The following is a 24,104-nucleotide window of genomic DNA, read 5'->3' on the forward strand; positions in this document are numbered from 1 at the left end:
GAAATTCGCACATTTTCGTGAAATTTATGTGTATACGCATGTAAGATAAAATTTGCCCAGCTTGTATTCAAAATAAAGAAATTACAAAGTTAGCAACAGATATTTTTTTATAAAGAAAAAATTATATTAGTATTAAAGTGCTTATGTAAAATAGGACTGGAGAGAGAGAGAAAAAGACTGAGGGACGGGTTGTTAAATCAAAGTAAAAGCTTTATTTTAAGCTGTCAAATGTAAAAGCAATGCAAAAATAACGGCGAAATCAGCAAAATAACAGCGAAATTCGGGACAAATGACAGCGAAATTGGGAAAAAATACCAGCGAAATTTTCCAATCTCTAGTCATGCCTCCACCCAGGTGGGCTTAGTTGCTTCAGTCTCCATGGATCGGTAGCAATGGCAATTGTGCACACTTTGGGTGATCATCGATTTTTTCATGACCCAGTCAAACAGTGCAAACTGATTACTTACTACCTGACTGTGTCCCTCCCACACCCTGTTACGACAAGGGTCATGGTACAGTCATCTGCGGCCACAATGACTAGTTACCTCAAAGGATTGAACCCGGAACCTTGTCCACATTCGAGAACGTCCTTTCATACAATTTATCATACACCAAATGCTTTCTTAATAACTTAGCCATTGCAATCAAATAACTCTATACATTGCTGAAGAGTGGGATTCAAATGCTTCTAAACTCTCCGAACTCAAGTTTCTCACCTGGACCCGGAAGTAACGAAACCAGAATACAACATACCTGAGCCCATGCCTTCAGAATGGCCAACCTTTCGAGAGTTGCGAGAGCCTCATTGTAGAGCGCATGAGATGGACGATTTAATTTAGCTAAAGAGGATACTAACAGTTGATGAACGCGGCGCAGATCACTTAAATCTCGGACTGTTCCACTGCCAATCCAGGCACTGCAAACTTCGCAGGCAGTGGCTGTTACATGGCTAGAGGTATCGGCTGCAAAAGCTGGCCTCAGTGCAGCGCCGACCTAGGATAAAATAAATTATAACGATGAAGCAGAGCTATTTGAGCAGCATGGTTGAGCTAGTAAAACAGCTTACAGCTATAATACTAAAATGTGTTTTTAAAGAAATAACACTTTGAGGATTTCAGAACTTTCTGACTAAAAATACTGAAACTAATTTACGCAAAAAGAAAAAGATGGGAAGAGCCGATACGTTTCCCACAAAATAGTCCAGTCAAATTAGGAAAATTAGAGGAAAATATTTCCATACAGGCGATTTTTGGCTACAGTTGCTTGTTAGGGTCTAGAGAGGCACAGGGTAAAAGTCCCCATTGATATCCCTTGTGCTTAGCCCCCCCCCTCCGACCCCAAAAGGCTAGAAAATCGATTTTTCGGCTGTACCTCGAGGACGGTTGGAGATGGTGAGTTGCGTTCAGTTTAAAATATATTCCTCATCAAATTTTGCACAAAAAGGTTTCTTATGCTTTTGTCTGTTCTCATATTATGTACATCCGTGTGCAACTTTCTGAAAAAAGTTGGTGAGTGGTATCAATCTCTTCGTTATGATGTCTAGAATCAGAATTTGGATGGTGATAACCTTGAAAATCGTGCAGAAAGCGCCCAAAGCGCAAAAACAAAATGGCGGCGGCTCGGTAGCTCTTATTTTTAAAAATTCCGTATTATGGCATGTGAGGTATCGATTCCTATGTTTTTTGGGTCGTAAAACCCGCATATGATGTTTAAAATACCCTCCGATCAAAAGAAATGTCGCAAATCCAACATGGCGGCTGAAAATACCCACCCGGCGCGAAAATCGCTCAGTTCTCATTTGGCCGTCTGGTAAGGCGGCCAATGATTGTATTGTGTGGTCAAAGGTTTCAAAACAGAGTTACAACTCACTGTACGGCCCATAAAAAAACCCCAAAATCCAATATGGCGGCCAAAATGGCCGCCGACCGAAACCTGTTTTTTTATTATCGGCGTATGGCGTCGAGTAAGGTATCACTGGACCTGACCAGCGAGTAAGACTGAACAATGTTAGAAGAATAAATGTGTGTTTGGGAAAAGAAGTGATAAGCAAAATAGATTTAACATGTTTTTCAATGTATTTCCTTCAATGATTAAAAAAATGTATTTTCAATTTAAGATTTGTGTTACATAGATTTTGCCTCAAATTACCAAAAATCATTAAATACCTTCACATATTACCATGCCATACCGTCTTACCTTACAATATTACCATGCCATACAATATTACCTTACCATATTACCATGCCATAATACCCTAGTACCTTACCAATTACCATGTTACCTTGCCCATTTTTCCTTAATATATTAACAATTCAAGTATAGAAGCTCTAGAGAAAATATCTTGAGCTCTGATTGATTTACGCATCATAACTGTCGCTGGATTCATCAATGGGCTCTTCATCTTCTCCCTCATCATCGGAGGTCTCTATGTTGTCACAATAGCACACTCACATTTGCACAGTTCTGTGCATTTTAACCCTTGTGACCTACAGACGCAAGGTAAAGTGCGGCGCTTTTTAACACAGTTGCATCGGCAAAGTTCCCAGACCAAGTCTGGAATGCAAGGAATAAATGAGGTTATTGGCTCATATATGTCCTCAACTTTTTGCCATCTAAAATTGATAGGCGAAGGGGTTACAGGGAATTGAGCCAGATCCTGATTCCAGACTAAAGCTTGAAGTATAGTGCCATGAGTATGATAATTACGAATAAACTCTTTGGCAGCAAATACCGTTGGTAACTATAAACGTATTTACCAAAAATATGATAAATGCTATCAGATGTCTGGTTTTCTTTACCGTACAGTATCACTGTGACAAAATTCAAATAGACTAATGATAGAATTTATTCATACTTCTGGTAAAATTTACCACAATGTTTTTAAGTACACTCTGCAAAAAAACAGTCAATTTTCAAAAATTTACTTTTTCTTGCTCATCACCAGACCAATTTGCTGCCTCTCCTTGAAAATCTACCATTTCCTCCTTCATAGTAAGGGATTCCTCTTTTTTCAACATAGGTAAAGGACTTAAGTTAAACCGTGAAAAAAGTATACGGACACAGAAATAGTTACATCTCCCATGTAAATTGATCGCTGTGCTAATTACCGTTTCGTTCTACGTATTCATGCAATGGAGCTGTTGTAAATAACTTGCATGAAGCAGCATGAGCATTTATTTAGATAGTTTCTTCTATGTAAGTTCATTCATTCGTGTCTAATATTGCGACTTGTACTTGAAAATAAAATTTACTGTGTGGATGAAGGAAAAACAGAGTTAAAGCAAGATATCTTAGATTTTTATGATTAAATATTTATGTTTTGACAATGGACAATCGCATTTCAGTGACATTTGGAACGTTTTTCTTGTGCGGTCTCTGTGCCGCTTTCAATTACCGAAGAGAGCGATTCAATGTATCACCGAGAAGTCCCAAGCTGGACTGGGGAGTGGCGTGATTTCGGTCTATAGCAGCAGTTATGAAGCAATGCTAGTGGTAGTAGTAGTATGAAGTATTGCTTTGCTTTTGATTTTCCACTTTCCCACGTCATCTTTTTATGCTTCATAATGACGTTGTCTCAGAAAGTTCTGAGTGTATCTGGAATATCATTTTTAAAACATGCAAAAAATTTATCTGTCTGAGCATATTCATCTGGGTTATGAAGATTAGAACGAATATCCTCCAGAACGATTTCTGTATCAGATTATACGATGCGTTTGCGTTCGGCTTTAGAATCAGTATATTTTTGAGTGTAAAAGAAAATTAGGTAGTATTTAGGAGATCTGTATTACGATTAGTGACGAACGTTGACGTTTTATGGGACCTTGAAATAATGATGTCATTGCCCTATTTTTCTAACAATTTTACTTTGATAGCTGGTTTTTAGTCTGTACAAAACTGAAATTTCACCATTTTTTCGCGTTTGACTTGGGGCGGGCAAAGAATGGACACATTTTTGTTTAACTTCTCGAACTGAGAGATCTAAAAGTGGCCTTCCACAAATGAAACATGTTGTTTTCACACTCATGGTGAAAAAGCTGCAAGTAACTTTTTCCCAGTTCCAAAAGGGGCTAAATAATAATTTTCACTCCTAAAAAGATTATACGAGCAATGTGAGGTGAGTTGTCTTGTGTCGATACAACGCCCCTTTGATTACTGGACGTAGGCGGTGAAACTAATCCCCCAGACTCCAGACACTTGTATCAGTAAGGAGCGTGCAAGACTTAAGCACTGCTTTTGATGACATCTGCGAAATTAGGGAAGCCATAAAGGACGAATAACCAGGAGGTAAGCTGGAGGGCAACAAGATGGGCATGGGCATGGGCATGGGCACGCGTTAAGGGGGTACTTTGGTCTAAAAATGACCCTAAAATGATTTTTGGATTTTTTTTCACTAATTTTATAGGAAAGAATTTGCTAAAGGAGATTATGTATGCACCGGATTTTCGATTTTTGCATTACAAAAAAAGTTATAAGCCAAAACCTGGAAAACACGGACCTTTGGCAACATTTTTTCAATTTTACGGAAAGCGCCTCATACCTACAAGGCAGCAAACTTCAAATTCGGATTTTACGACCCAAAAATAGGGGGATAGGCACCCGTGGTGTAGTCCTTTACGTTTTTAAGTCTCTAATGCCTGGACTATGGACTAAGATGTTAGTTTCACATCCTTTCAGACCCGATAGGATTTACTTGGTGGTATCCTGGCGGATTAAGCCATTTAAACAGAGACTTCCTTACCAGAGACAGCAGGGAATGTTCTTAGGCAAGCTATGGAGTTGTTCTGCAGTACTTTCATTTGCCGAATCCAGAAATGACTTTTGTTTTTCCAGTTTGTACCAATTCACTGATAAATTAAATCTCTCCCAGAAAAGTTCCATTTTTAGGAGAAAATTTTGATTTTTTGAACTAAGGTGGAAGGATGAATCAACAAAAAAAAAAACATAATAATAGGTCATTGATATGGACTACATTTTGCAATTCGGAACTAAAATTTCTGGCTCACTTGTCAAATCACTTATGTGTACGGGAAAACTAATGGTACACACGGTTTTTCTAAACGGAGCCAGAAATTATAGTTCCTAATTGCAAAATTTAATCGATTTAATAATCATATCAATGGCGGAGGTGCAAAACCTTAAAACTCCGTTTGCGACTATACAGGGTGATCCAAAAGTCCCTTCCACCCCCTCTAACTTTTTACCTAATTGAGGTAAAGATTTGAAGCTTCGGGGATGTTCCTAGGTCAAAGGGAGCTACTTTTTGGCCCCCCTAAAATTTTCAGGGGGGCCCCCCTTCTGGGGGCAACGGCCCCCAACTTTTAAATTTCAAATGGGAAGACCCCCTTTGTGATAGCTCTGTCGAAAGAGCATAAAAAAAGAAAACTTTTCGCGCAAACCCGAAGTCAATATCTCAAACCGTTTCAAAATGGCGGCCGGTTGAAGTTCAAAATGGCCGAAAATTCACACCGGTTATTTGTCGATGGATTTGCGCGAAAATCGGTATGCAGGGGTATTTTCTCACGAGAAAAACGAGTTTGACGTTAGATTTTCAAAAAATCCAAAATGGCCGCCGGTTGATGTTTAAAATGGCCGAAAATTTTCACCTCGGTTTTTTCCTGATGGATTTGCCTAAAACTTGGAATTTGAGAGTATTTTGGCAGAAGATAAACAAATTTGAACTTAGATTTCTGAAAAAATCAATTTTTGGTCATTTTAAACTTTAACCGGCGGCCATTTTGGAAATTTTGGTTTTTTCGAAAATCTAATGTCAAATTCGTTTTTTTCGTGTGAAAATACCTCAACATACCGATTTTCGCGCAAATCCATCGACAAATAACCGGTATGAATTTTCGGCCATTTTGAACTTTAACCGGTCGCCATTTTGAAACGGTTTGAGATATTGACTTCGGGTTTGCGCGAAAAGTTTTCTTTTTTTATGCTCTTTTGAACAAGCTATCACAAAGGGGGTCTTCCCATTTGAAATTTAAAAGTTGGGGCCGTTGTCCCCAAAAGGGGGGCCCCCCTGAAAATTTTAGGGAGGCCAAAAAGTAACTCCCTTTGACCTAGGAATATCCCCCAAGTTTCAAATCTTTATCTCAATTAGGTAAAAAGTTAGAGGGGGTGGAAGGGACTTTTGGATCACCCTGTATAGACTTCTTGCCATAATGCTTTATTATCTTCGGAAAACTAGTCAACCTAATATCTTGAAAACTTCACTGATTTTTCGTCTTTGTCAACAGAATATTCTGTATACATTTCAAGGTATAAAGTTAGCTTGGTCTTTTAGAAAAAATAAAATAAGAGCAGATATTTTGAAACACCCCAATGAAAATGTATGATTCCACACTTTGACCATCGATTTGTTCAAATCATAAGGACCTCGTACAGCTTAAGATACTGTACATTTTACAACATTTTGTTAACAGGCACTGGTAGATTTTTCTTGCTGATTCTGTTTTCAATTGCTGCATTATTTACGATAAAGAGCAGCTCTAATTATTGATTACCAGGTTACCTGCGCTTGAAATTGTTCCAGCAGAAGATGTCCGGGAAATTCTGGTTCTGGAACTTTGGCAAATTTTGTTATAACATCGTACAGGAGCCTTAAACCTTCCAGTCTCAAAGGATCACAGTCACTAGTTGCCGCCATGAATGAAAGCCTCACTAAATCTGATAAATGAAGGACCAAAAAGTCACCTAAAAATAATCAAATTTATTGAAATTTTGATGGTAATACTCTCATTAGCAAATATAAACAATTTACACAATAACAATGGGCTAGGGCTGTGCAAATATTCGAAAATCTCGAATATTCAAGTTCGAATAATTTTTCCAATATTCCATTCGAACTCGAACTTAGAGACCTCAAATAATCAGATTATTCAACACCATTGATGACACTTCGAATATCTCTCAAAAGAGACTGAATATTCGTACATCCGGCCATATTGATGACGTTTTAGTAGGAACTCGATCTGGCGCGCAACTCAAACTACTTGTTTTGAGGTTAGGTAAACAAAGGCCAACGTTCCATTGGTTCATTCAAAGCACAGCCCTGGAAGGGTCAATTCAAAATTCGCGCCACTTGAGTTCCACCTAGTATGTCATCAACATGGCATGACTGTACTAACCTCGTATCTATCCTCCTCCGCCCCGCGCACTGTGGGCCAGAGTAGCCGGTTGTGCGAGAATAATAATCGGCTAACTCCGAACGAAAATCACTGAGTTTTGGTGTAAAGGGGTTTTTTGGGTCGCTAAACTCGAATCTAATGTCCGATTTGTTCAAAAATAACAAGAAAAGTATATTGATTTATAGGATTTGAGCTAGTCCTGTGATGACTCCTTTTTTCGAGCATTAGTACTGGGATTAGAAACCATTTTAACGCTGGAAAAACTTCCAAAAAAAAATTGAAAAACTTGAAAGTGACCAAGAAGAGTCTGGAAAACGACCTAAGATTGTTAAAATTAGAAAAATAAAAGAGAGAATGTTCACATAGAAACGCTTTATATGTTAATTTTTTTTTGTCACTGCCTCCTCGTATTAATGGTTCTTGAGGGTTACCACACTTCAATAAGAAGAATAACTTTGCAAATTAATGCCCTGCATGGTTTAACGGTTCTAAGTTTTGCCGTTGTAAGCAATCAAGTATCATGTCAGATGATCAAAGAAGCATCCTATGAATTTTCTTGAGAGGCGCCAGGCATGAGAATGGACAACATTTACTTACAACGTTTACTGGATATTGATGGTCAGCTGATTTTTTTTACCACTCTTGCATTTGGTGCAACATTCTTGGACTTTAATCAATTCCGCCCAAATGTTTACCAATATTGGCTGAACTCAAAATTCAGAAAAAAAAAGCGGCTTTATATCAAATCAGAACTGTGTTCAAATATTCAATGACATGCCGTCGATTGAGCTAGTTAACATTAGCAGCTTCTAGTGCTACTGAAGTCGTCAATCTATGATCATCTAGTATGTGAAAGGACACAATTAATTCAGGAGACCAAACGTCATAAGCAAAGCAGCAGGACAAAATTTACCTTAAGCCAAATGGGCCTGTTGCATGCAAGAGATACAGCCGTGCGAATAAACTTTTTAGAGGTTAAATGACAAAAAAATTACGATGGTCACATTAAAAAAGTCTGAAATACACTCCTTACTGCGCAATTTGCGTTGTTAGGAGCGCGTTTTTTCAAATTTCCCGCGTCGGGGGGGCAGTTTTCTTACGGAAACAATTAACGGCAACTCGCGGCTATTTCCGGTCAACTAAAACTGACAACATAACCTAAAAATCGGAGCTCGTGATATCGTGAAATGAAATGTAGAAGGATTGCGTTGGATATTTAAAAGTTGATCGATTTGGTGACCGCATAAAGCGTATATGGACCACTATAAGAGATCACGTTGGGTTTGTGAACAAACTGAAGGAAAAAATAACAACGACAACAACAACAACAACGACTCGGCATCTTCCGGAAATCACCGAGCCCGCCGTTTGCTCGTTTCCGGTGATTAGAAATTTGCCCCCAGACGCGGGAAATTTGAAAAAGCGCGTTCCTAACAACGCAAATTGCGCAGTAAGGAGTGTATTTCAGACTTTTTTAATGTGACCATCGTAATTTTCGTGTCATTTAACCTCTTTAAAGTCTATTCGCGCGGCTGTATCTCTTGCATGCAACAGGCCCATTGTACCATAGGTTGGAAGGGTTAATTCTGCATTAGTTGGCACAAAGACATAACTGAAACATTCCTAAATTTGATCATTTGGCAGCATTTCAAAGTCTGAGGGAGAAAGACAAAATTTCCAAGCAAATAGCAGTTAAAGTTTGTCTGCACTGTTGCCAATCATGAGGAACAATCCACCTTAAACGCTTACATTATAGTAATGCAAGTTATGGCTTGAAAGATTGACCCAATGTCATATTTCATTAGGAATTATCATCAGTGAAAACTAAAATAGTGTGGGTTTTCTGGGGGTTTTTTTTTTACCCTCAAACTGTTTTCGGGTGTACTAAACAATATCCGTCTTCATTTAAAGGTGCATTCTGTCCTGCTGCGTCACATATAATACCTGTATGGTAGTATTAATAATTTTACTTAAAGAAAAGAGGAAAAAGATGAAAGACAGGTTTATAATGTCGTCTCATCTGAGAACCTTTTTTGCACTTATTAAATACGAAAAAATATGGCAACCATGGAAAAAAGTGCGCACCTTCAGAAGCACAGCAACTCAATTTGAAAATAATGTTACTATTCACTCAGAAGAATTTCTTTACTGTACTATATCTAAGGTCATAAATGTGAAATATGAATTTAATCATATTTTTGGTAAGTCGACTGTTTTTTAAAAAAAATTCAAAAAATGGGTTTCCCGCAGCAAAGCTGTGGTGCAAATGAATGTTGAGGACCCAAAGAAAAAGAATCTGACCTTAAAACTCTATAGAAACTTATAGAAAAAACTGCAGAAAGCTTTGTCGATGGAATTTTTAAGATTTATTAGGCACATTTTCTAACAAGATTTTTGGGCCATGAAAAGTGCACAATGGAAAAAGTGTATACATCAAATGAAAGCTCTTTTTTAGAAGAAGACGTCCTAGTGAACAAATTTTCATCCTGTGCAACCGCTGAGCCGTGATAAGGTCTTACACGGTCGCAGTTAAGGACGCACTTCTATGTATTATCCGTGCAGTGTGAGAGGTACCCATGTTCCCCCCTCCAATACATCGCTGTTGGGCGATGATTCGATGAAATGATGATGAATCCTCATCCCTCAGAGAGGCTCTTTAACGAGTTCCTTATCATCTATGCAAAACTGAACACACTTAAAAACGGTATTTTCCGCGTGAAACGAGCCTCTCAGGCCCACAGTGCCGCGTGGCACCACGGTCTTCACAATGTTGCCAGACTATCTTGGCGAGATCAGCATTGACGTGAAGTAAAACTGAATAAAATGAATTTTCGGACAGTAAGCAGCAGTTTTACAGCTCCGCAACAGTTCAATTAATTGCTTGACCCTAATTAAAGGAAGCAATTTTCTCTCCCTCCTCCTGTTTCCACAGCAACTCAAAATGTGTGCAAAACCATTTGATAATAATTAAATGAATTGATTAATTCTTGATCTTTTTACATATAATAGTAATTTCTTTATTCAAAATTTGAATGTTAGAAAGAAAAAAATTATTCATTTGATTCTTATTTTGACCAACAGAGGTTGGTTTTGATCCAAAATAGATAAAAACTAAAAATATTTGATTCGGTTCAAATTCAAAACTTTTTCAAAATATTCCATTCGATTTGACATAAAAAAAAACCATATTCGCACAGCCCTCTACAATGGGCAGAACATCAATTTTACATCATAGGAGGAAATAACAGCCATATTACAAAATGAGGAGGGGTAATAATCATAGAAATAAGACTAGCTAAAAACAACAATTTACCACAAAGCAGAAGAAGGCACACTGTGTAGGGAAAAATAATACGAGTCAGAAATCAACAATCTCGAAACAAACGCATGCAAATTTAAATTGACCTAAGGAACTCTCATTAAAGTCATGAAAATTTGAGTTTTGAGGTTATTTTTCAGTGAAGTTTACTCAGAAACAAGTTTTGTTCTGTTTCACTGACAGCCCAATTTTATCTTTATTAAAAATGTCACTTATCACATCCATTCACCAGAAGTTTTCATTTCCATAACTATGGCTAATGTTTCTTTTAAACACACTAAAAATAAATGAATTTCATTCAATTCAAGAGAAAAATATGAAATTATCTTTTACCTCTACTTTTTGTCAACTGAATTTCCTTAGCTAAACTAAGTTCAAAATGAGCAGGGCTGGCAAGTTCACATGAGTGTAACATTCTCCGTACAGATTTAGCAGCAAAAACTCTCGTGGGCCAACGTGGTTGTATGAGCGCTCTATTTGATTCCTCAGTGGATGTGAATTCTACATGATCATCATCTTCGTCCTCATCTTCTTTGTCAACTGATTTTTCACAGAGTTCAACTTTTTCAGACTCTGCACAAGTTATAGAGTCTAAAGAGGACACCAAAATTCAAAATATTACAAGACTTAAAATTGCAAAAAATCCATAAAGTTTAAGACAATGCTGGAAATTTAAAAAAAAAAAAAAAAAAAAAAAAAAAAAAATATTACTTTTTCCTGCTTTGTAGACCGTCACTTGTGATACTGAATCTCCTATGATGAAACTTTATGCCATCTCACTTGTGCTGTTACATATGCTATTTGAAATGACAACTACCTCAGAGAGGTGATGACTCATATTTCTGTGCTTTGTATGAAATATGAAAAATCTTGCCTCGCCGAATAGTACACAGCCTCCACCCACCAGAGACAGTGGTGGCTCGAATTCAAATTGTTTTGAGTTCAAGAATTGAGCTCTTGCATGCATCACAGATGTACGATTTAAGTACATAATTTTTCATGCCTAAAATTTGTCTAGAAATTTGATGGTGCCACTGGTTTTCTCTGAAATCAACTCCCAAGCTCAAGAAAAACTCTCAAAGTTCAGGCCATAATGGAGAGGATATCCCATGCTTTGCTACAGAGTCCACCTCTACACTGCTAGTTAAACTCTCCATGCACTAACAAGGAGAAAATAAATTAGCAGGGTTGCCTGATTTCCTGTCTTTAAGTCCCCAAACAAAATGGAAATCCGCTAATTTACTTGTTTCTTTCCTGTGCATGGAGAATTTGACTAGCTATAGAGGTATAGAGTAGTTCAGTTAATCTAGCATTTTTCTAAGAAAATCTATATATAGAAGGTTTTTTTGCGGAAACATGTTGCATTAGGCTACCAGAACAACATATCAAAAGTTTACCAAAATCGGCTGTCCGCTAAGGTCGCCATCTTGAAAAAAGGAGGGGCGGGGGGCCAAAATACGCCGCCGGCGTCCGGTTTTTAGCTTATATCTTGAAAAATATCAATCCTACGGACAAATGTCAAAGAACCTTTTAAATAGATCATAAAATTTCCTATTAGAAACCTTGTACATTTATTAAATTGCGACTTCTGGTTCGTGAGATATGACGGTAGTTTCCTGCGGCTAGGAAAATCAAATCTTGCGAAAAATCACGTTTTTTCAACAAAATCTGTAATTATCTTAAAAACGGCGAGTCTGAGGCAAAAAAGTGTTCTCACCAGAGTGAAAGAGCATAAAATTTCCATGATAAAAATGCTTATGAATTCACTAGGGGGTCCGCCCCCGGAGCGCTATGCGGTCCGAACCACCGGCGGCTACTACGCGGTGAGGCTCGACTTGGCCGCTCCATGATGCGGCCATGTTAAGGTCCAAGATGAAACAGCTTCACCTTTTTGGTAGATTTACCACGAAGGTAAGTTACATTATCCATTTAAATATGTACTCCTTTCCTTTCATCATAAACCCCCCCCCTCCTTCTCCTTTAGGTCATTCTAGTTGTATGTATAGTTAATACCTAACCGTCAACGGTCACGATTGAAGATAATGTTATGCTTTCTTATTCAAATACAATTTGTCAAACAACAAATCTTCTTTTTTCAAAGTAACTAAAAGGAAATGAATTAACACAAAATATAGAAAGAGGGAGACAAGCATTTCTTTGCTTATAACCTTAAGGTGATTCGATGGACGCATGGACGCCATATTTTGTGTCAGAACGGCATGCGATGTATCGCATCAATTGGTTCCATGTTTTCAGCTACTCGTCATTTTTCTCCAAATTTGAGATCGCAAATCTGTTGCCAGGAGACTGAAGCACTCACTTACCAATTTTAACAAAGAAATTCAACGTAATAAAGGCGTGTTTTTTTAGAGAGAAAATATGGCATTCGAGTGCAGTTTCCATATCAGTATCGAATGCGATGTTTTCTCTCTGAAAAAACCACGCCTTTATTACGTTGAATTTCTTTGTTTAAATTGGTAAAAGAGTGCTTTAGTCTCCTGACAACAGAATTGCGATCTCAAATTAGGAGAAAAATGACGAGTAGCTGAAAAATGGAATCAATTGATGCGATATATCGCATTCCATTCTGACACGAGATATGGCGTCCATCGAATCACCTTGCTAGTTTAAATTCATCTTCTGCTTCCTCCTCGATCAGTGTTTCTGCTTGATTGCTGCATCCCAAGTCGGAACAATGTAGAAGAAAATGTCACTGCGTCGTATACCACCTCTCTTACAAGAGCAGCGGTTACTACAGCCTCTCGAACATGTTCATGAGATGATTTGTAAAAGTTCTTGGGGGGGGGGGGGGGGGAGGCAAGCGGGTTGAGCATAGGCACAGGGAGAAGCCCGAGTTCCGAAGATTTCCACCCCCATTCCTTGGGATTCAGTTTTCTTCCTCTCCAGAGTTGAACTTGATAATATACATGTAAGAAGTGTTGTTTGCACGCATCTGAAGCTGGAGGCAACGTTTGCAGTTTCACCTCAGTTTTTTGCCTTGCCATAGCACGATTAAAACATTGAAATCTGCATTTGTTCAAAGCAGTAACTGATTTTTTAGCACCGTACAGCAAAAGGACGAGTTGCTCACCCGCTTGACAAAGCTCATCTTGAGTGCAGTCGGTTTCATCAAATTTCTCAGCAATACGAGAGACTTCGTCACATTTTTCTAGCAGTTTAATAAATTTGTCTTTGCCCTTGCCACGAAATGCTGAAGTGGTATCACATCCACTGATGACATGGATAAACAGAATGCAGTTCTTCAAATTTGCATTCGATGTTCGCAATTGATTTGAGCTAAAAATTTGGGCTGCATTTTAGCCCTTACCTGGTTTGAGTAATAGGACGTCGCTTGATGCAGGCGTCAAAGCTATCATTGGAACAAGAAGATTGATGTCTTCACCAACGATAACAACTTGTTTCTTCGTTCCTCTTGGCAGACTGATAGCTTCATTTACGATGAGAGTATCCCCATCGTCCTCTGCTTGAGATACTTTAACTTGACTCCCTGTAGTAAAGTGTTTTGATAGCAAGCAAATCAAACGCGCCTCATTCTTTTCATTAGACAGAGGCAAGTCCTGGGCCACGGATAGAGGAGTGTCCTCAGAAAAAATTAAGGCAGGACATTTCTTAAGGCTATGACGTCGTCACCTTTCAACGCTTTTTGTGAAATATGTTGCGCTTTTTGTTCGCATCCATCAAAAACAATTGAACCTTCAAGACCATCATGCTTTACAACATATGGTAGCTAATAAACGATTCCACAGCTTAAGGTAATAAACGGAGAAATGCTTGTCTCCCTCTTTCTATATTTTGTATTTCCAAAACATGGAACCAATTGATGCGATACATCGCATGCCGTTCTGACACAAAATATGGCGTCCATGCGTCCATCGAATCACCTTAAGGTAATAAACAAAGAAATGCTTGTCTCCCTCTTTCTATATTTTGTGTTAATTCATTTCCTTTTAGTTACTTTGAAAAAAGAAGATTTGTTGTTTGACAAATTGTATTTGAATAAGAAAGCATAACATTATCTTCAATCGTGACCGTTGACGGTTAGGTATTAACTATACATACAACTAGAATGACCTAAAGGAGAAGGAGGGGGGGGTTTATGATGAAAGGAAAGGAGTACATATTTAAATGGATAATGTAACTTACCTTCGTGGTAAATCTACCAAAAAGGTGAAGCTGTTTCATCTTGGACCTTAACATGGCCGCATCATGGAGCGGCCAAGTCGAGCCTCACCGCGTAGTAGCCGCCGGTGGTTCGGACCGCATAGCGCTCCGGGGGCGGACCCCCTAGTGAATTCATAAGCATTTTTATCATGGAAATTTTATGCTCTTTCACTCTGGTGAGAACACTTTTTTGCCTCAGACTCGCCGTTTTTAAGATAATTACAGATTTTGTTGAAAAAACGTGATTTTTCGCAAGATTTGATTTTCCTAGCCGCAGGAAACTACCGTCATATCTCACGAACCAGAAGTCGCAATTTAATAAATGTACAAGGTTTCTAATAGGAAATTTTATGATCTAGTTAAAAGGTTCTTTGACATTTGTCCGTAGGATTGATATTTTTCAAGATATACGCTAAAAACCGGACGCCGGCGGCGTATTTTGGCCCCCCGCCCCTCCTTTTTTCAAGATGGCGACCTTAGCGGACAGCCGATTTTGGTAAACTTTTGATATGTTGTTCTGGTAGCCTAATGCAACATGTTTCCGCAAAAAAAACCTTCTATATATGGATTTTTCCAGATGACCCTTATTTAGAGCTAAATTGACTGGACTAGAGGGGATTCAGCGTAGCATGGGACATCCTCTTCATTACAGCCTGAACTTTCAGATTTTCTTGAGCTTGGGAGTTGATTTCAGGGAAAAAAAGTGGCACCATCGTGTTTCTCGCGAAATTTCACCTACTACAACCTACTTGAATCGCAAATCTCTGACATCAGCGGGAGGACAATTTTCCAATATGAGCTGTTTCTGGAGTATGTTGTTATGAGAGCTAAAATCATAAACTCTAAAGCGGTATGTATAAAATTTTCTTTGCTTCAATAGTTCTCGATAAAAAAAAAATCGGAAAAGTTGCTTCTTGGCTGACCTTTAAATTGTTAAAAATTTAGGTAGAATTTTCGCAGTAATTACCTGATGCAACTGTGAGCACAGTTTTGCATAGCGACAACCATAGAGAGAGATTTTCAGCTGCCATTATTTGTAGCATACTTGTCAGTGTATCATGAATATCTTTTATCAACTGAGCATCTGTTTCCAAATCTAGCATACCAAATAAAATTCCTGGAAGCCCAGAATCTGGCATTGAAAAATCTGAAACATTAATTTGAGAACAAATAACTTGAGACAAGAGAGAAAAGTGAGATAAGGACAGTGACCAAAAAAAGAAGAATCTTAATTGAGTCGACTCAAGCGTAAACGTCCCTTGTCCAATACAAGGTTTCATAATTACAGTGGTTTCTTTCGCCCCTCAACACTGATAAATAAGATCGATCTCTTTTTTAAATGTTTAATTATACTTAGGGGATTATTTATAAAATTGTTCTACATTTCTAGTGTCTTAAGCCATCTTGTGTCTGTAAAAGACAACAAAATTGTCCATTCAAAGTCTGAAACACTGTGTTGGACATCTGACGCTTTCACATAAGCCGATTCAAATACAATAAAAGCAGTGCCCCCCCCCCCCCCTTTTAAAGAGAATAGATCAAGTAAGTCGGCAGGTCTTTGGTCTTGTTCGCCTCTGCGTCTTTTCTGCTGCTGTGTTTTTTTTCGCCCATTCCAAAGGTCAAACTAGTATTTAAGGATGACTAGACACATTCTCAGCATTTTTTTTTTTAGGTATCAATGAAATTGTGTTGGTGCATATTTTTTTTTTATTTCTAGGTCTTTCTATCTTTAATTTTGGCTCTTTATGTATTCCCACCTTCCTTTCTGAAATTCGAGGTTCCCTACGTCTTCGATGAAAGCCTTGTGAAGGTCCTAGCAACGTTTCATGATTGCCGCTCAGAAATTCTTATTTTTGACAGCGTGTATAATTGAAAATTCGGTATTCGTGACGGCGCGAATATTTGAAAAAAAAAAAATTAACTATTCGTGACTGCGCAAATAATCGCAATTTGAGAATAGTGCATGAGTCGGATAAAGGGAATATTCGCAAAGCTCTAATTCACTCACAAGGGGAACTTCCCAAGCTGCCGCCTCTGATGGGGCTGAGAAAATTCGTACAAACTAATTGGATAAATCCATTGGGACTGTGTTTTTTAATTGTTTCCGGCGCATTACTGGGTGTCTGGCGTGCATAGTCGATGCGTGCTCAAAACCCGACTTTTCTGAGTTTTTATGGGGTGTTCTCGGGGCGCATTGGAAAAAATAAGAAAACACCGTCCTGACTGATTTATCTAAAGAGTTCGTACGAATTATTTCAGCCCGATCCGAGGCGGCAGCTTGGGAACTTCTCCTTGATGGTGAAAGGGCAGAGAAAAATAGCGATTAAATGCGTTTTAAAAAAGTTATGAACACTTAAACGGATTTTTGGGGCACATCCTGGGGAGAATAGGAATTCACTCACATCAAAATTATTATTCAGGATTATTTACATCGCTTCATACTGAGCAGCAGTTTCATCATTCATTTCTTCAGGAAAATGTTGGACTTGGACTGTTTCAAGATTTCAAGTATTCAGAAGCATTTGTAAGGCTCAAATCTGTTCTAATTTATATTTTGTTTTGATGAGCATTTATGTTTTTCAATTACTCCATTGCTTTTTTATTGAACTCTACACACATAGAACTCATACTTACTTCTCCCTCTCTCAGGTTAAATAATTTGATTGTTTTTTTTTCTTTTTTTCTTCTTTCTTCCTTTCTTCTCTTCTTGTAAGGGAAGATTGGAAAGCTTCAGATTTGTTCTTAGGAGTAAGTTTTGGTTTGTTTTTGTTCCAGTTACATGGCGTTAATGGACTCAGACCAGCAGGGCGATTACTGAAATGATATCGACTCTAAGTCGCCGCTTTGTCGTGACTGAGAGCCACTCAGTCCATGGCGCGACACGACAAAGCGGCGACATAGAGTCGATATCATTTCAATAATCACCATGCAGATCCTTCACCCATTTAATTCTGAAATCTTTTTAGGGGATTTTAAATAGTTTAGCAGGTTCATTTTTGGAATGGGAAGATAATAAATACTGACCTTCTCCATTGAAATAATTTTTTTCTGCAAAAAATGCTAAGGCTTGGTCGCAGATTTGTTTGGCCTCTCGCTGTGCCAATTGTCGTAGACAGGCTACAGCTGCTTTCCGCAACAATAAATGCTTACTGAACAACGTTACCTGAAAATTGAAGATAAAACACTTTTCATAGGCTAAATCAGGAAAGCTTGGAGTTCACATAAGGCGAAAGCTGTTAGTACTGGATCAGGAATTGAGATTGGTAGGAAAGCAGGAAGTTCAAAAACGCCAACCATTTGCCATGATCAAAATTTTTTCTCTTGGCACATTTGCAATTTGTCTCTCACTACAAAAGCGATGTTACAGCAAAACGCTCGATTTTCCAATAAAATATGTAGCCTGGCAAAAAAAAAAAAAAAAAAAAGTCATCGCTTTAGAAAATTTATATGAGTTTGGGTTGGTAGCCGAGTGCTAGAAATAATGCAAAAAATGTTTTCAAAAAACACTTACATTTTATTAATAACTTTATTTATAACTTTTTTTAACCTAACAATGTTCAATGATTTTGATTTTTTTTTTTTTTTTTTTTTTTTTTTAGAAAATTTCCTTACACCCGAAGATTTGCCTTACATTTGCAGCGATCCTACGGTCACCATATTGGGCATTTTCTGCATCCCAAGCGATTGGATGAGAAATAAAATGTTCTTAACACAAAGGAAAATTTGATAGGGTCACTTACACATAATGTTGGTACTAAGGACGATAAATTGACATGTCTTGGGGCAAACAAATGCAACTGCTGTAAACAGGAGATGGCTTCCGCTTGAACCAAGGGATGATAGTGACCTTGCATGATCTCACATGCACATAGGAAAGATGTCCGAGCTAGGCAAACTGAACTCACACTTCCTAGAATGAAAGTAAACGCAAGTTTATGAATTTAAGGCCAGGCTCAGGGTGTCATCTAAAGTTCCGTGGGGTGATGCAAGTGCTTTTAACGCACTCTTTCCAGGCCATTAAAGAAATTAAGTGCCCTTTTAGAACAATGTTTAATTTTTATCAAGAACTTCTTGGTATCATACTCTTAAATATTGGTGAATTACGTTTCTGTCATGCTAAGGAAGAACGGTCTGTCAACTTTTGTGCGCTGCCAAACGTCCTTTGATAAAATACAAACTTCAGGAAAACTTGCAAAAAGTTTCCACACGATTTTTCAGAGAGTTCTCTCCTTAATGTGATCCAAAATATCTAATAAATAAAAATTTCAAGGTGAAAAATATTCATATTTTTTCTCAAAAATTAATATTTAAAGTGGAGAACTTTGGGAATGTGCGAAAGTTCATGACGCATTGTAGTGCTACTGCAAACTATGTTATTGTCTAATTGACATTTGGACATTAATAGCTTAAAATTAGAAATGTTTGAATGTTAAATTGATTTAAATAAAGAGAAAGAAATCAACAAAAACTTTTGGATCATGATTTTCTACACATTTTCAATGCTTCAAAGGTACTACTCCAAAATTACAGTTTAATTAAAATAAATCTTATCATCATTTATGATTAAAATTTAAATACATTAACTATATCAAATAGCCCTCCTTGCTCAACTGGTAAGTACTCCTTCATTGATGAGCATATGATCTAGTCAAGGTCAAGGTTGAAATCATGCTTCAGCTAACTGAGTTCTTGTGACAAACCTTGTAATTCTGGTCCAACAGTTGTAATCAGGGCTGAGATCACATTCCCCATACTCTGATGCACATCAACGTGTGATTGAGGAACAGTCAACAGAAGTCTCAAAACCAAGGATAGAGATGGTTCAACATAGCCTCGGAACATTGGACCACCTGACTCAGCCATAAGTTTTAAAGCATGAAGAGACCAAACCTGTAGGGCAAAATTTTCAATGTACATATATTTAAAAAAATACAAGGAGTAAAAGCTGAGCGTAAAGTAGAAGTCTGATGATTGTGAAGTTTCATGTAAATGTTTCTACCAGTGCCATAGGTTTACTAGCAGGTTATAGGTTTACTTCTCATCCAGCTAGACGTTTCAATGAGGATAAACAATTCTATAAAATGTTTTTACCAAAAACTTAAATGTGCATGCAATACGATTAAAAGATTAAAGGCCTACCCGCCCGGCAAGGGAGCAATGTGTACGTTGCCGCAACGTTACAAGGCAACAATTTTGATGATATTGCTTTGTAAAGGTAAAGCAGCAACGTTTAAGCAATGTTTCAGCAATGTTGCCTGACATTATATTTTAGACAATATTTTCAAAACGTTTTTAGAAATGTTTCTGGAACATTATTAAAAAACGTTTCAATAAATATTTCTTAGATATATTGTGACAACGTTGTTAAACATTATTAGTCAGGGAGAAACACGATTTGACCCGGAACAAATTGCTGAACAAACTTTTCCTATGTAAACGTCATCAGTAGGTCCTCCTGAACAACATGCCAAAAGTTTACCACGGTCCGACCCCGGAACACCCCCCAAAATGCCTAAATATCAAAATGGCGGCCATAATAAGGCCTCTGGGATTTCGATTTTTAAAATGCGCATATAGTGTCATGTGAGGTATCAATCCCTGTGTAATTTTGGTCGTAGAACTCAGATATGAGGTCAAGCAGATGCTGTGCTGCAAATCGGAGGGGACACTTTTCCACTGTTTCAGGTGTTCTCCTTTCTGTTGTTTCTCAACAGATGATTTTCTCCAATCAATATATGGGAATGCGCCCTCATACAATGTCGCAAAAATATGTATATGTATATACAAAAATAAACAAAAATTAATTGATAGATAATTCAAAAAATAAAAAAATTAACAATAAAAATATACAAATGAAGATAAAATTAAAAAAAAAAAAAAAATAATTTAAAAATAAAAAATAAAATAAAAAAAATAAATATAAATAATTAGAAAATAATGTAATACAAAATAAAAATACCAAATTATTATAATAATAAAAAATAATTATAATATAATTAAATAAATAATTAAAATAATAATAATTTTATTTATATAAAATGAATATATTTATTCAATTCTTTTTTAATTTTTTTTCATACTCCTTTTTTTTAAAAACTTGATCTTCCTAATATTATGTTCAGTATCCTTCGTTGTAGAATTATGCACAGAAATGCAAGAATATCATTGCTTTCTATCATTGAACGAGATCTAGGGATGTTTATTAATGCTAAATAACCAAACTCTATCACGCGAGCGTCCGTAGCTGAGTGGCAGCGACACACGGGCATTCACTGAAGTTCAGCAACGTCGGGCGTAGTTAGTACTTCGATGGGAGCCCGCTTGGGAACCCGGGCGGAGCGCGGCTACTATCGGACTTAGAGTGAATTTTCGGGTGCCTAAGAAACGCTTCTCTGCGGTCCACATTGAATTCTAGGAGTAAAAATGCAGAGTACTCCTAAAATAAATCACCGAAATTTTTTCACCGTATTTTTGCAACATTCCCATTATGTTGCTAAAACGTATTTTTGCAACATTCCCATTATGTTGCTAAAACACATTGCAGACACATTGCCAATTACGTTCATGCAAGCTGACAAAATTACACGTTGTGGCAACGTTACCACAACGTTGCCCGAATACGTAAATGGCGAAATTGCAACGTTTTGGCAACGTTGCCACAACGTAATTTTGCCGGGCGGGTAATTAAAAGGACTTTTTTATTTTTTATTTTAATACAGGATCAGACAGTTTTTGAACCCTTGTGATGGATGAAAATTGAGGATTTCATAGAAAATAAAGGAGTGATTAAAGGAAAAGAACCCCACACAGAGCATGGGGTCAGCGGCTCTCTTTATAAGTCAATGAAACTTTAATAGATTGATATAAAGTTAATAATGGGCCTGTTGCAAACTTTTGCTAGAGCAAAAATAAGAGTTGTTTCTTATAGATAATGCCTCAAAAATCACGATGAGCGCATCGGCAAAGTCTGAAATGCACTCATAACTTCACAGTCTGCGTAAGAAATTTGCGGTTTTTTGAGCTTCCCGCTTCAAAAGCGATACTACGGCACAGGTGAACATTTTGTAAGAATGGTCGTTCCATCGTCGGCAATACTCATCATGGCCGACGCCAATCCGCCAAAACACGTGTGATGGGACGAGATAATACCTGAACTAGATTAGACCAGATAACAATCGGCGTGTTTTAACGTTCATGTATTCCACGCCCGAATTGATTGACCTTGAACTCTCCTCGAATTACACGCGGAACTGCGCGCAAGCGTCAGCCATGATGAATATCGCCGACGATGGAGCGACTCCTCTAACAAAATGCTCACCTGTGCCGTAGTATCGTTTTTGAAGCGGGAAGCTTAAAAAAACGCAAATTTCTTACGCAGATTGTGAAGTTATGAGTGCATTTCAGACTTTGCCGATGCGCTCATCGTGATTTTTGAGGCATTATCTATAAGAAACAACTCTTATTTTTGCTCTAGCAAAAGTTTGCAACAGGCCCATTAAGGGAAAGCCAAATAATTAGCTCATTTTTGCGAGTAGAAGCCGAGATATTCGCAATTGAATCCGGACTATTTTCTATCAAGCCGCAGCATGGCGGAAGAATTCCGAGTCCCCTCTCCTCTCGTTGTTCGGCGTTCTCGATCAGACCTCACGTCACTCACGTGTAGATAGGTGCTTATGCGCTCGGCCGGTGCGAATGACGTACTCCCTCCCTCTGCCCGCATCTGTCAATTCTGTTTCAGTAACTACATTTCAGATAAAACCGGCCGCCAGCGAACACACGGGGATTCAAAGAGGTATACATAAGAGGTGTGAGAAGCAGAGAACTCCATATCTCACAGCCCGAACGGAGCGTCCTACTGAAAGGAGTGAGGGTAAACAATGCGACATCGTAGTTACCCGGTGGGGAGAGGGGGCTTCCTGGCCGAAGAAAGCAAGGTAAGGCGACGCGAAACGCCCATTTACCTGCGCCGCAGGGTATAGTCCGGGTGCAATTGCGAATATCTCGGCTTCTACTCGCAAAAATGGGCTAATTTTTCGGAGGTCCCTTAATTAGGAACATTATATCAATCTATTAAAGTTTCATAGACTTTTAGAGAGAGCCGCTGAACCCATGGGTGTGGGGTTCTTTACTTCAAAATTTTCATAATAATTGCGACATATTTTTTTTTTCTTCCAGAAAAATAGTAAAATTTTAAATACAGCTATTTACTAGATAACTTGGTGATATTGTTTCCCTTATGCAAAGATATTGCAACTACAGCGGAGGTTGAACACACTATTTTTGGATGCAATATTTGCTTCCAAATGTCAACGTCTCTAAGTCAATCTGTACAATTTATAAAAGTCAGCAACATTTTCTTAAAACCTTTTGGGGTCTTATGAACAAAAAAGAGCACGTTGTTGTGCCTGCTGATGCATCACTGTGTAAGCGCTACAGTGCAAATCATGCCTCTAAAATTCCGATGAGTCACATTTTATGTGCCAAACATTTGATTTTCTTGATTTCTTACAGGAAAAAAGAACTTTTCTTATATACAGGGTGATCCAAAAGTCCCTTCCACCCCCTCTAACTTTTTACCTAATTGAGGTAAAGATTTGAAACTTCGGGGATGTTCCTAGGTCAAAGGGAGCTACATTTTGGCCCCCCCTAAAATTTTTAGGGGGGCCCTAACTTTTAATTTTCAAATGGGTAGGCCCCCTTTACGATAGCTCGTTCGAAAGAGCATTAAAAAAGAAAACTTTTCGCGCAAACCCGAAGTCAATATCTCAAACCGTTTCAAAATGGCGCCCGGTTAAAGTTCAAAATGGCCGAAAATTCACACCGGTTATTTGTCGATGGATTTGCGCGAAAATCGGAATATAGGGGTATTTTGACACGAGAAAAACGAATTTGAAGCTAGATTTTCAAAAAAACCAAAATTTCCAAAATGGCCGCCGGTTATAGTTCAAAATGACCAAAAATTGATTCTTTTAGAAATCTAAGTTCAAATATGTTAATCTTCTGCCAAAAAACTCTCAAATTCCAAGTTTTAGGCAAATCCATCAGCAAAAAACCGAGGGGGCGATTTTCGGCCATTTTAAACATTAACCAGCGACCATTTTGGAATTTTCGATTTTTCTGAAAATCTAACGTCAAATTCGTTTTTCTCGTGTCAAAATACCCCTACGATTTTCGCGCAAATCCATCGACAAATAACCGGTGTGAATTTTCGGCCATTTTGAACTTTAACCGGCCGCCATTTTGAAACGGTTTGAGATATTGACTTCGAAAATGCGCCAAAAGTTTTCGTTTTTTATGCTCTTTCGAACGAGCTATCACAAAGGGGGTCTTCCCATTTGAAATTTAAAAGTTGGGGGCTGTTGCCCCCAGAAGGGGGGCCCCCCTGAAAATTTTAGGGGGGCCAAAAAGTAGCTCCCTTTGACCTAGGAACATCCCCGAAGCTTCAAATCTGTACCTCAATTAGGTAAAAAGTT

The 24,104-nt window shown here is 38.0% G+C and overlaps 1 protein-coding gene across 1 annotated transcript in view; it reads right to left on the reverse strand.

Annotated features, from left to right (window-relative positions):
* The window catches only part of LOC109039674 (HEAT repeat-containing protein 5B), a gene marked incomplete at its 5' end in the record, with an annotated part of 181,965 nt that overhangs the window by 58,876 nt on the left and 98,985 nt on the right, over positions 1 to 24,104 (reverse strand). Inside the window, 7 exon segments of the mRNA XM_072296271.1 lie at positions 754 to 993; positions 6,515 to 6,696; positions 10,783 to 11,040; positions 15,599 to 15,778; positions 17,656 to 17,794; positions 18,372 to 18,541; positions 19,332 to 19,521. Of these exon segments, the coding sequence (XP_072152372.1) occupies positions 754 to 993; positions 6,515 to 6,696; positions 10,783 to 11,040; positions 15,599 to 15,778; positions 17,656 to 17,794; positions 18,372 to 18,541; positions 19,332 to 19,521 (1,359 nt within the window).

This window comes from Bemisia tabaci, chromosome 2 (assembly GCF_918797505.1).
Source record: "Bemisia tabaci chromosome 2, PGI_BMITA_v3".
NCBI classification, from domain to species: Eukaryota; Metazoa; Arthropoda; class Insecta; order Hemiptera; family Aleyrodidae; genus Bemisia; species Bemisia tabaci.